The sequence below is a fragment of the Nyctereutes procyonoides genome, unplaced genomic scaffold (assembly GCF_905146905.1).
Source record: "Nyctereutes procyonoides isolate TBG_1078 unplaced genomic scaffold, NYPRO_anot_genome, whole genome shotgun sequence".
Taxonomy (NCBI): Eukaryota; Metazoa; Chordata; class Mammalia; order Carnivora; family Canidae; genus Nyctereutes; species Nyctereutes procyonoides.
The window spans coordinates 23,523,693-23,537,220 of NW_026575052.1; the positions used below are offsets into that span (position 1 = coordinate 23,523,693).

The 13,528-nt window shown below is 40.3% G+C and overlaps 2 protein-coding genes across 8 annotated transcripts in view; one reads left to right on the plus strand and one right to left on the minus strand.

Moving 5' to 3' along the window:
* Positions 1-5,469, minus strand: part of RPGRIP1L (RPGRIP1 like) — a 94,123-nt gene extending 88,654 nt beyond the window's left edge. For all 6 annotated transcript variants that reach the window (XM_055332500.1, XM_055332498.1, XM_055332501.1 and 3 more), the window contains exons 1-3: positions 5,413-5,469; positions 2,229-2,320; positions 244-388 (exon numbers count right to left, since the gene is read on the minus strand). In XM_055332500.1, the coding sequence (XP_055188475.1) occupies positions 244-388; positions 2,229-2,313 (230 nt within the window). In that variant the 5' untranslated portion in view covers positions 2,314-2,320; positions 5,413-5,469. The remainder of the gene's footprint in view (positions 1-243; positions 389-2,228; positions 2,321-5,412) is intronic.
* A 278-nt stretch (positions 5,470-5,747) lies between these two features.
* The window catches only part of FTO (FTO alpha-ketoglutarate dependent dioxygenase), a 379,547-nt gene continuing 371,766 nt past the window's right edge, over positions 5,748-13,528 (plus strand). For both annotated transcript variants that reach the window (XM_055332216.1, XM_055332217.1), the window contains exon 1: positions 5,748-5,822. In XM_055332216.1, the coding sequence (XP_055188191.1) occupies positions 5,778-5,822 (45 nt within the window). In that variant the 5' untranslated portion in view covers positions 5,748-5,777. The remainder of the gene's footprint in view (positions 5,823-13,528) is intronic.

Below are 13,528 nucleotides of genomic sequence, written 5' to 3' on the forward strand. Positions count from 1 at the left end.
GTGGCACTCTTAGCTATTAGCTTTTTCTTTCAAATAGCAACTTGAAACATAATAAACACTCATCATCTTTTTGGTTTATTATTCTAGTTTGTAAGATTTTCCATTTTTAAAAACTGTATTTATTTACAACCTGCCTTGTTCCAAAAAAGATTCCAGGTGGAGTTTTCAATTAAGTTTATAAAAAAGCATATCCTCCAAACTTTACAGAGTCAGGAAAAAAAGCTAAAAGCTTTTTATCATAACCTTTTAATTTTATCCTCTTGCTTGCGGGCATGCTGTTTAAGCAAAATGTTCTCATCATGCAAACGCAAAAATCTGTCTTCCAGTTCCTCCCGACTGATACGTGACACTGCCTGGCGAGACTTCATTGTCCGTGTCATTGATGTTTCTGTAAAAATGCCAAGGTAATTAATAGTGCGATTAACTTAAAATAGTCTCTAAAAATGATAATCATTGATATTAATCTAATCCTCAATGCACTTTTTTCCTTTGTGATTTACATTTAAGATTGTTTTAGAATACATTATAGCATTGCTTACATCACCAATCAGAGGGGAGAATAATAATCTTTGCTATTAAAAGTTTACATGTGCACCTGGGGGGCTCAATTGGTTGAGCCTCTGCCTTCCGCTCAGGGTCCTGGGATCGAGCCCCCGAGGGGCTCCCTGCTCAGTGGGGAGTCTGCTTCTCCTTCTTCCTCTACTGCTCCCCCTGCCTGTGCGTTCTCTCTCTCTCTCTCTCAAATAAATAAATACAATTTTTAATTTAAAAAAATAAAAGTTTACATGGAATATTGAGGATTTCAGCAATAACAGTATCCATTCAACAGGATATTTAAATAACCATTCTTTAAGAATATAAGATGGAACTCTGATTCGATAAGGCTTTTCAACATATATGTTCAATTATGAAAAAACTTTTTAAAAAGTATCTGAAACTGTGTTCTCTTTCTTTTTTTTAACAGAGGCAAGAGTTATGACAATAATTTGGTGAACATAAGTTTTTTGGAGCTATGTATGGGTTTTGGGTTCTAGAAAATAAACTGTAAAAATTTGCAAGTACAAACAAATAAACCTCTACAAGTCATTTATAAGCTATATTATATATATATATATATTTTATATATATATTTTTAAAGAACTTTTATACCTTTCAGCATGTGTATATGATTTTTTACATATACTTAAATTCAGTATTTTCTGTATCACTGGCTAATTTTCATTATCATCCAAAAGAAATAAAGAACAAATGGACAAAGGTTAAAGCCCCTATAGTGGTAAACCGAGGGCAAGAACTGAACTTAAAGTAGCCAATTCCAATAAGCAGCTATGCACAATTAATGTTTATTTGTATCTGAATACCTCGCGTTCCACCAAAGATCTCAAGCAAATTATATCTATCTATCTATCTATCTATCTATCTATATATATCTTGTAAATTTAAAAATAAAAGCTGTATAGTCAAATTTATCTTTTTCAATGAACAATACACTGACCATCTTTCCGTGATAGTTCAAGGTGGCCACCTGAATTGTTCTAATTCACAGGGGTATTAAGACATCTTAGTGGAATATATTTTATATCACAGCTGTCTCAATGACAAATGCAGTAGCATGACAGCAGAGCTGACACACTGTATACACAAACAGAAACACAGTTCTACACTCTAAATTGTTCCTCAAAGCAGTGTTTTTCATTCCCAATTTGAAAGTGATTTTTTTAGCTCTAGGGCAACCACTAAATGATAAAAGGATAAGGGAAACCTTTAATGTGTATTAATTTGATAAAACAAAGTCAGTATCACTTGGATAAACAAACCATTTTGAGATACTCTACTTGAAAGGCAAAAATTTTTAAATATGGCATTTCCTCCCATATAAAATTTAAACATAAAGAAACATTTTAATGGTGAATGTGATTTAAACCAGGCAATTCGATTTGGAGGCTTGATTCTGTGTAGTTTCTACTGATGTGTGGAATTTTAAAAAGATGATTTATAACAATCCTTTATCAGAACAGAGGGGGATTTTACATTTTCTATGAGCTGTTGATAATTGATGCACGCAGTAAAATACCATATGTTGTTCTAAACTCTCCATGTTCCTGTTTAGTACAATCAAGAGCTATATAGTTACTTAAATGGCTTTGTTTGTAAGGATATCAAAAATACTTTAAATTAAAAGTTACTGACCAAAGTTCATAATGATAATAAATAACAGCTGGCCATACCTTGCAACCCTCCCATTCCAGAGAGGTTTAGACCTATATCTTTCACAGGCAGGTCTCCTGCCGTCTCATCAGTGGGACCAGACATGGTCTATCTGTGGAGAAGAGAAAATTCAAATAAAATCTTTCCAACATATAGCATTAACTGTGCAATGGAATGAACCAAATAAAATGAATTATGACTTTAATGGACATCTACTGTCTACACGTGCGGCTTGAAGACAGTAAAAGCTTCTATTGTACAAGTAATACTATATTCAGTCAGCATTTCTTTCAACAGTATATTTCCTATAGTTTGCTTAGGAAATGGGGTAAGATTATCATTCTTCCTTCTTTTTATTTCTTGATCTGAAACAAAAACAAACTCCCTTAAATTTAAGAAATACTTCCTCTCGGGATCCCTGGGTGGCGCCGCGGTTTGGCGCCTGCCTTTGGCCCAGGGCGCGATCCTGGAGACCCGGGATCGAATCCCACATTAGGCTCCCGGTGCGTGGAGCCTGCTTCTCCCTCTGCCTATGTCTCTGCCTCTCTCTCTCACTGTGTGCCTATCATTAAAAAAAAAAAAAAAAAAGAAATACTTCCTCTCTATCCCCCCCTTCTTTTATGCCCCCCAAAGCAAGCAGGTATCTTGGAAAAAACCTAGTTAGAAACTTGATTCAAATGGTTGTTCTATTATTTACTAGCTGGCCGAGTCACCTAATTTTGCTGAGTTTCAGTTCCTTAATTTTATTTCATTATTATATTTTTTAAAAACTCATTTTACTTTGTTATATATATTTAAGTAAATTCTACCCTCATCATGGGGCTTGAACTCACAGCCCCAAGATCAAAAGTCACATGCTCTACTGAAAACTCAGCCAGGTGCCATGGTTCCTTAACTTTAAAAATGGAGAAAAAATTAGCTATCTCACAGTTATTCTAAGGGTGAGATGGTAAATTAAAAGCAGTAGCATATTTGCCTGGGATGTCAATATTAGTTAACTATTAATTTTTAGCTTGGTGAACAAATGAGTGGGCAGGTCCAAGTTTTGTGAAAGATGTTTCATAAATTCACCAGCTGAGTTTTTGTTCTGTCCTGTGTTTGTTGCCATGAGGTCTAGTCTCAGGGATTCCTACCTCAACATACAAGCTGTCCAGTTAATTTTGGCATCTTTACAGTTTTACAGTTTCTATTCTTCAGAGATGCACCACAGTAACTCAATTTTGTACGTGGATATAAACGGTCTGTGCAATGTCTAGTATGTGGGGGGAAAAAAAGATTTTATATTTTCATTTCAAACCACCCCAAAAGCCAAATGGAAACTACCAGTAAAGATGCCTTAAGGCAGAGGTTCTCAATCTCTAGGATGTTGGGCCTAGAATGTAAAGTCCACGAGAGAACCCAGCTTATTTGTCTTGTGTATCTCTGTACTGTATTCTCAGAGGCTGACACACAGCTTGGCACATAGCAGGCATTTGCTAAATAACTGCTGAATGAATGGAATCCATGGAGCTTTAGGGTCTGTAGACCCAAGAGGTGGTTTATAAAATCTTGTATGCATATGTTTATATGCAACATCTTTAGGGAAAGGGTTCATAAACTTTATCACAACTCATCAAAGGTTGAGAACCACTGCATTTAGCTGTGACATAAACAACGAACAGACTTATACCTGAGAGATTACCTCCTACTTCTTTTGGAAACACTGCTACAGGAAAAGTCAATTTTAGGAACCAAAATTATCAAGCAGTTTAAACATAGGACACTTGTGTGTTTAAACGATGACTCTGCCATGACAGAGTCATGGTAGCTTTTATAATAATGATGATGGCGGTGGTGTGTTAACATTTACTGAATGCTTACTAAAATGTGCCAGGCCTCTTCTAAGGGCTCCAATTATACGAATTAATCAAGTATCTCACAATATCCCTGTGAGGTTGTTACTACTTTACAAATGCAAAAACCAAGACACAGCTTAGGTAACATACCTAAGGTCACACACATCTAAGAAGCGGTCGGTCATATTTTTGATTGTCACGACTGGGAAGGTGGAGGGCAGCGCTACTGTCTTTTAGAGGCCAGAGACGATGTTAAACATCCCACAGTGCACAGAAACCACAAGAATGATCTGGCTCCAAATGTTAATAGTGCTGAGATTGAGAAACCCGGCACAGTGCTGTCATGCCTCTCCAACACCACCTTCTGTTATCCCTCCTTGCTTGCCATACTTCACTCAACACTCCTTTAAGTTCCTCAAATCCACAGTACCCTGTCTTGCTCAAAGCCTTTGCATGGGGAGGCTTCTCATTCTTTGGGGCTCGGGTCAAATGTCACTTCTTGAGATGCCTTCTCTGATCACTCTGTGTTTGAGTATTCTTCCCCCCAAATTCATCGCTGCTTCTTTCCGTTGCAGCAGTCATCTCTACCTAAAATTATTAGTTTACTAGCTCATTACTGGTTTGTTTCTACTAATCAAGTATAAGCCTCTTGAGATGGGCATCAGTCTTATTCACAGCGGTAGTGAACAGCGGTCTGGTGCAACGTGGGCACCGACATTAATGTTTACTTGATGAGGGCAGCCCGGGGGTGGGGGGGTGGGGGGGTGGGGGCTCAGCGGTTGAGCGCCGCCGTCCGCCCAGGGCCTGATCCTGGACACCCGGGATCGAGTCCCACCTCGGGCTCCCTGCGTGGAGCCTGCTTCACCCTCTGCCTGTGTCTCTGCCTCTCTCTCTCGAATAAGTAAAATCTTTAAAAAATATTTACCTGATGATTAAATGAATATGTGGCATTGAGACTAAAATGGTAAAAAGAATGCCCGCCGTTATGTAGTTCAGAGCCTATGGGGGTCATCAGGCGATAAACAAACAACAGGCCATTCAGGAGGTTTAAGGGCTAATGAGAGCACTGTGTTTCTGTGCCCTTCTACTTGAAGGACTTGGATGGGCACAGCCATTAGCATTAACGCTCCTCAGCTGGGACTTAAGGCTGGGATATAAAATTTCAAACCGGTGCTGGGCGTGGGGATAATGGGCGGGCTGTGATTCAGGCCTGAGGACGTGCTGTCTCGTGCCGGGCTGCTTTCCACGCGAGCAGAACTCTAGTGCCTTCTCTCCGGCGTAGAGCTGACCCCAGGACCCTGCCCCGTGCTGCAGGTAGATGGTGGGCCACCTCCACCTCCGTCCCCTTCAACTCCCCCGGAGTACTCACCGCCACTCTCTCCCCGCGGCTAGCTACCGTTGCTATAGCGCCGACGGCGTGTTGGGCGGCTGACCGAGAGGAGCACGGGAAAAACATGGCGGGCTCCGTTTCCTCCTGGGAAATGTAGTTTCCCTCCAGCCTCTTAGCCCGCCAGCCCGCTGCGTAGCTGTCGGCCCTGGGAAATTCTCGTGCTACAAACCCCGAGGCGCTCTCGAGCGTCGCCGCCTTGCATCCTGGGAATGGTAGTTCCTGAGGCTCTGACGGAGAATGGCGCCGGGCGGGAGCAGGACGCCGAGAGAACTACAAGCAGGAGGCGGGGTCCAGGGCGAAGGACCTACGCGGCCAGCAGTGGCGAAGGCGGCTGTAGCGGCAGCATGAAGCGGACCCCGACCGCAGAGGAAAGAGAGCGCGAAGCTAAGGTATGTCGGCGTCTGTCGAGTGTGGGATCCTGCGTGCACTTGTAGCTAGGGGCCGGGAACCGGGAGGATTCGGTCGCACGGCGAGCGGACGCACGGTCTAAAGCCGAGGGGTGACAGGGCCTTGTCAGTAAGGGAACCAGACACACGGGGGGGGGGGGGGGACATACCTTCGCGCTGGTCAGGATGCGGGCCTAGTCCTGTTGGATCACGAATGAGAATCACGACACCGTTTCCTTTTCCTCTTCTGCGCCTCATTCCTTGGTCACATTTGTAGCTACCCTGGTGCCTCAGTTTACCGGACTCTCAGATGACTGAGCGTATAACAGTTGTGCTTCCTCTTCAGTAATGGTTTCCGAGGACTGAGCTTGGTTCAGATGAAATCAGACGTGTCTATTATCAGACAGTTATCTCAGTGGCTGCCTGTCGTGCTCTGTGTCTTCAGCGGATAGGAGTCTCACTACAATCCTATTTTCTACCTTTGGGCTTCAGCCTCTGGTAGTTGCCATTTCATGGATGGCAGTAATAACATCTATAGCGACTTTTTTTTTTTTTTTAAGCATTTATTATACGTCAGGACCTACGTTAAGTTTGTAAAGTTTATATTATTTCATCATGTTCGTACCAAAGAAGATTGTGAGAGATTATGCAGATGGATTATCAACTGTCCTGTTTTACAGACGAAATCGTAAGGTTCAGAAGAATTGAGGGTTTCCTTTCTCTCATTCCCCAAATCAAGTCCCTTTGGTTTGTTTAAATATGTCGATAACCTGTCCCCTTTTTCTATCTCCAGCACCTTGGACCAAGCTTCCATGATCTCTTTAATGGATGTTGCAACAGTCTGCTTATTGGTCTACACTTACTCTCCACCCTAACAGCTCCCATGCCCCCTTTCTTCCACACAGCTAGTCTGTTTTGCACACTCTGGAGAGTGATCTTTTTGCAATGTAAATCTGATCATGTCCCTTTCCTTCTTCCCTCCTCTGCCAACCACCTGTTTAAAAATTTCCCATGACTTTCTCTTGCTCTTAGGAGAAAGACACAACGTCACTCGGCCTACAATGCCTTGCATGGTTTGGACCCTTCTTGTTTCTACAGCCTCATGGGACATGACACTGTCCCTGCTCTCTACCCATTAGCCACTTTGGCCTTTTTAAAAGGCCCTCTTTCCCGCTTTATCTGGCTACATAACCTTTACACATGCTGTTAGGTTGCCTACTCCTTATTAGGCAAATATTAGAGATGACGACCGATGATAACTAAAACAGACACAGTTCTTGCTCTTGTAGAATTTAGAGTCCTACAGGTGTTTGTCTTAGGGCAGTGCTTCTATGGATTTAAAATGTAAAATCTGTCCTATAATGACCTGAGTTATAACAAGGTCTCACCAGGGACCTGACGTTTTCATGCTGGAGTCTGCCTATGATATGGACAGTATACTAAAGATGGATTCAAAGGGGCTAGGATCCTTCTGCATTAGACTACAACAGTGCATAGAAAGAGATAAATGTCACCCAGTGGCATTCTGTATGATGTCTTTATCACCTTTCCTTTATAATTACGTTATTCATTCTTTTCATCGATTTATTGAATGATTTCATTCATCATTCATTCATTCATTCATTGATTTATTGAGCACCTATGATATGCTAGACACTGGGATTATGACTTTAGCTAAGATGGAATCCCTGCACAAAGGAGCTTTAACCCTACTGAAACTTTACCCTTTGCCTGTGAGATACTCATGTCATCCACATTTTATGGATGTGGAAACTGAGGCTTGAGGGAATCATGACTTGCCCAAGGCCACTCGGTGGCTATGCAGAACTAGAGCTCAGAATGAGGTCTTCTGACTCAAAGCTTTTTTCCATTTTCAACATGTGAAACATATTTAATTGATAGAGCAAGTTGTCTTCCTGTTTACTTTAAAGAATTCCTTTGATACTTGATTTAAAATTTGCTTATGAAAATATTATTGGTTAGAACAAAGTATCGACAGTTAAGTTTTAAATCTTCAATAGAAAATGGTCAGTTACTCATGACTTACTTTTTCATTTCTAATCAACTTTACTGAGGTATAATATATGAACAATAATTCGTACCCATTTATAGTGTGCAATTTGATGGGTTTTGACAGATGTTTATATCTGCAACACCACCATCATAGTTGACATAGCAAACCTTTCAGTCAGAAATTTCCTCTTGCTGATTTGCAGTCAGTGTCTCCCCTACCTTGGTTCCCAAGCAACTACCAATAAATAATGTTTTCTGTCGACGTAGACGAGTCTGTATTTTCTATTTTCATATAAATGGAAACACCGTATGTGCTCTTGAGTCTGTCTACTTTCACTGAGCATGGTGATCTTTGAGATTTATTCATGTTGTCCTGTGTATCAGTAGTTCATTCCTTTTTTATTGCTGAGCAGTAGTGTACTGTTTGAAAATACCACATATTGTTTATTCATTCACCTGTTGCTTAAGAACATTTGGATTATTTCTGGTTTGGGACTGTTAATGTAAAAAAAGCTACTATCATCATTCATGTAGAAGTCTTTGTCTTTGTTTCTCTTGTATAAACACTCAGGATTCCAGTTGTTCAGTTCTTTGTTTAGCTTTTAAGAAACTACCAAAGTGATTCTGCCATTTGCATTAGTTTCCTAGGGCAGCTAGAACTTGGTGTCTTAAAACAACAGAAATTTATTCTCTCTTAGTTCTAAAGGTAAATCTGGATGCAGGGTGTTGACAGGTCATGGTCCCTCTGAAGGTTCTAGGGAAGAATCCTTCCTTGCCTCTCTTGGCTTCTGGTGACTCCTGGAATTTCTTGGTTTGGGCAACCAGAACATAGTTGGCTTCTGTGTTCCCATAGCCACCTTCTAAGTGTTTTTGTGTGTCATATCCCCTCTCCTTTCTCAAGTAAAGACACCAGTCATTATATTTAGAGCCTACCCTAAATCCAGGATGATCTTAATCTCAAGATCTTTGATTTATTTACATCTACAAAGACCCTTTTTCACATTTACAACTACCATGGGTTAAGATTGGACATATCATTTTGGGAGATGTTATTCACACCCACTACACCATTTTTATATCTTCATCAAATGTGTACGAGAATTCTAGTGCTCCATGTCCTCACTGATACTTATTATTGTCAGTCTTTAAAATTTTAGCCATTCTAGTAGCTGTGTAGTGGTATCTCAAGGTGGCTTTAATGTCCATTTCAGTGGTGACTAATGACATTGAGTATCTTTCTAAAAAAACCTTTTGAGGTATAATTTATGTACTATAAAACTCACCTCTTCTAAGTGTACAGTTCAGTGATTTGTAGTATATTTACAGAGTTGTGCAATAATCACCATAATTTCAGTTTAGAACCTTTCCATCATCCCCCAAAGAAGATGTGTGTTGATTTGTAGTTTATTCCCTTGTCCTATCCCCCATCCCTAGGCAACCACTAATCAATTCTTTGTTCTCACAAGTTACCTTTTCTGGAGATATCATGTAAATGGAGTCAGACAGTATGTGGTCTTTTGTGTTTGGTTTCTTTACCCAGCATAACGTTTTGAGGTTCATCCATGTTGTAACATGTATGAATCAATATTTAGTTCCTGTTTATGACTAAATAGTATAATATTCCAATGTGTGAATATGCCACACTTTGTTTAATCCATTCACCAGTTGGTGGATATTTAGGTTGTTTATACTTTTTGGCTATTTTAAACAGCGCTATGAATATTCCTATTCTACTTTTTGTACAGATAATATTTTCCTTTCTCTTGAGAAGATGCCTAGGAGTGGACTTGCTGGTCACATAGTAAATCTGTATTTAACATTTTAAGATAGTGCCGTACTGTTTGTTTTCGTCCGAATGTTTAAGTCCTTCCAAAATTTTTATGTTGAAATCCTAAATCCCAAAGTCATGGTATTAGGAAGTGGGGCTTTTTCCCCACCTTTTTGAGGTGATTAGTAAGGGGTTTAGTGTCTTGTAAAAGAGGCCTGAGAGAGCTCCTCATCCCTCCTGCCGTGTGAGGACACAGCCAGAAGTTTGGAGTTTGCAACCTGGAAGAGAGTCCTCACTAGAACCTGACCATGCTGGTACCTAAATCTTGAACTTCTAGCCTCCAGAACTAGATGCAAAGAATTTCTGCAGTTTATAAGCCACCCAGTTTGTGGTATTTTGTTTTGGAAGCCCGAATGGACTAAGATACTGTTTTCCAATGTAGATTCACCCTTTTATGTTTCCACCAGCATTGCTTGAGGGTTCCAGTTTCTTCACATACTTGTCACCTCCTGTTAATGTCTTTTTGATTGTAGCCATCTTGGTGTGAAGTGTTTTTTTATTTTTATTTTTATTTTAAGATTTTATTTATTTGATCTAGAGCATGCAGGAGAGAGCATGAATGGGGAGAGGGGACAGAGAGAGAGGGAGAAGCAGGCTCCCTGCTGAGCAGGAACAGCACATAGGGCTCCATCCCAGGACCCTAGGATCATGACCTGAGCCAAAGGCATATGCTTCACAGACTGAGTCCCCCAAGCGGCCCTCATCGTGGCTTTGATTTTCATTTCCCTGCCATGTAATGATGCTGAGCCTCTCATGTGTTTATTGACCATGTTTACATTTGTTTTTGTGAAGTGTCTATTCAAATCTTATGTCCATTTTTTGGGTTGGGCTGTCTTCTTAAAATTGTTAGGAGTTGTCAGATTTTCTAGATGTTCTTTGTTGATGATATGTATTGTGAACATAGTTTTCCAGTCTTTTAGTTTATTAAATGATTGTTTAAAGTACGAAAATACTTAATTTTGATAAAGGTCTAATTTATTGGTACTGCTTCTTATGATTAATGCTTTTTAATGATATCTATGAAATTGTTACCTATTCCAAGGTCACAAAGATTTCTTGTTTGCTTTTTAAATTATCTCCATAATGGGTAATATTACTTTTGATTTTTCTTTTCTCTTTGAAATAACTTAGATTGTGTTTTCTTCTTGTGATTGCTTATGCTATAGACTTTTATATGTTGTGCAAGTCTGGAGGGTGAATGAAAAGGGCGGACTAAATGTTATCTAGCTTTTCCTGATAACGTTTATTTAATCTGTGTTAAAACCTAAGAATGCACCAAAGTATATTCATTCATTTAAAAGAATTTCTTTAATTTTTTAAAAGATTTTATTTATTTGAGAGAGGGAGTATGAGTGAGGAAGAAAGAGGGAAAAGGAGGTGGCAGAGGTAGATGGAGAAGTAGACTCCTCACAGGGAGCCTGATGTGGGACTAGATCATGGGATCATGACATGAGCTGAAGGCAGATGCTTTACTGACTGCACCACCTAAACGCCCTATTCATGCATTTTTATAATGAATTTTTCTTGTAAGGCATATGGTGGCATGGTCCAGATTGGTAGTTGGAAGTCTCAGTTGGAACCACGGCCTTAAAAATTTCCTTGCTGTTGGGATGGAGGGTTGGTGCCCTGTGCCTCAGTTTCTCTAGGGAGAAAATGGAGTCAAGCATGGCTTCTTGTGTGGGTCACTCAGAGGATCCAGTGTGATGAGGTCCCTGTGCCAGGGATACGGTAGATATGGCTTAGCATGAGTTCGATCGTCCGAAGGGCCCTTTACTGCTAGAGGGTTGCCTCCATGCTTTTGTTTTTCCAGATGCTATAATTTGTTATTTTAAAATGATTTAGGGGTGCCTGGATGGCTCAGTCCGTTAAGTGTCTGCCTTTGGCTTGGGTCATGATCCCAGGGTCCTGGGACTGAGCCCACATTGGGCTCCCTGCTCATTGGGGAGTCTACTTCTCCCTCTCCTTCTGCCTGCTGCTTCCCATGCTTGTGTTCTCTCTCTCTGCCAAATAAATAAATAAAATCTTTAAAAAAAATAAAATGATTTAAAATTTATACAAGTGCTGAAGAGTAGAGCAGAGAGCCCTCACAGGCCTATTATGCAGATTCACAAGTCGTTAACATCTTGTCACATTTGCTTTTTTGCTTTCTGTCTCCCTAAATATACACATAAACCATTATTATTATTATAAAATATTTTATTTATTAGAGAGTGAGTGAACACCAGCCAGGGGAGGGAGAAACAGGCCCCTCTGCTGAGCAGGGACAACCCCCCCCCCCCCACTCCACCCATCCTGGCAATGTGGGGCTGAATCCCAGGATCATGACCTGAGCCAAAGGCAAAGATGCTTAACCAACTGAGCCACCCAGGTGCCCCTGTTATTTTTTTTTAATGAACCATTACAGAAGAAGTTGGAGACCTCATTCCTCTTTACCTCTGCTTTACCTTTACTTCGGCATGTATTTTCTAAGAACAAGGACACTCTGTTATATGGAAATATAGTGAATTGTCACATTCAGAAAAGTTTACCTTGATAAAATACTCTTATTCTAAAGTTCGTATGTAAATTTTGCTAATGTCCTAATAATATCTTTTATCGCATTTTTTTTTTCTGGCCCAAGTTCCATTCTAGGACCACACATAATCTATAATTGTCATATGTCTGGTTTCTTTTAACCTTCTCTAATCTGGTCTTCTTTGCTTTCTTTCATGACATTGACATTTGGGATGAGTGAGGCATTGTTGACAGGCTGTTTGCTTTGTATGCTATACCAGTATTCTTATTTGTCTAATACTTCTTATAAGGAGACTTAGATTATGCATTTTTGGCATGTATGTTTTTGCAGAAAGATAGGGAGGGACCATTAGAGATCACACATTTACAACTCACATAATTATCCTGCCTGTAGATGTGTTTTACTTGGCCCAAACTGTGTTTGGAGGTTTCTGAATTATTTTATAATACAAAGGGGAGATAAAAATTTGGATGTCTAGCTTTCTTGAAAAACTAGACTCTCTGGCAACACCAGGCATGCGCTGCACCAACTGGAGCTGCATGGTGGCTGCCCCTTTAGGTGGTAGATGGACTTTCCATTTTGCCACACTCCAGCTTTGTCTGTTAGCAGTTTAGAATATGGGGCTGGAGAAGCAGACTCCAGGAATCGAGTCCTGCTCCATCACTGATTGGGGCAAGCAGCTTCATTGCTCCCAACCTCAGGTTCTTCATCTGTAAAATTGTGATGTTTATGATCATGAGGAGGATTAAGTGAGATGTATGTAAAAGCACCCAGAACATTCCTGCACATATTAAAAATAAAAGTAGTTGTTACCACCATCACATCATTGGCATCAAGTTACCACTTATCTGATCCCTGTAGATATTATAGCCTCTGTTCAGGATATTCATCTAGTATACTTATATCCACTGTCTAATTGGACAGATTTCTCAACTGGGGTTCCACTAGCTTCTCTCCTGTGGATCCCATGTGGTATAAGTTATGTACCAGTCTTGGGAGAATTGAGAAAATAGTCATTCAAACCATTTTTTGTGTTCTGTGATTCCGATGAGGAATCTGGTTAAGTGCCAAGTAGTATATCTACGACTCGGGGCACGTGGCTAAATATGGCAGATTTGGTTCTGTGGAACTGACTGCCTTTTCCATGAAAAGTAATAATTAAACAAGTACCAACAGTATGGTGGTGAGTTTTTATCATGGAAGTGGGACATGGGAGCAGGGAGGATCTAATGTGCTATGGAAGTCATGGAATTCCTTCCTCCGGAAGATCTGTTTAATCAGGTTGTAGGATCATGGAATTCCTTCCTAAGATCTGTCTAAGGATGTAGCCTTATGAGAGGCCTAAGACTCCTT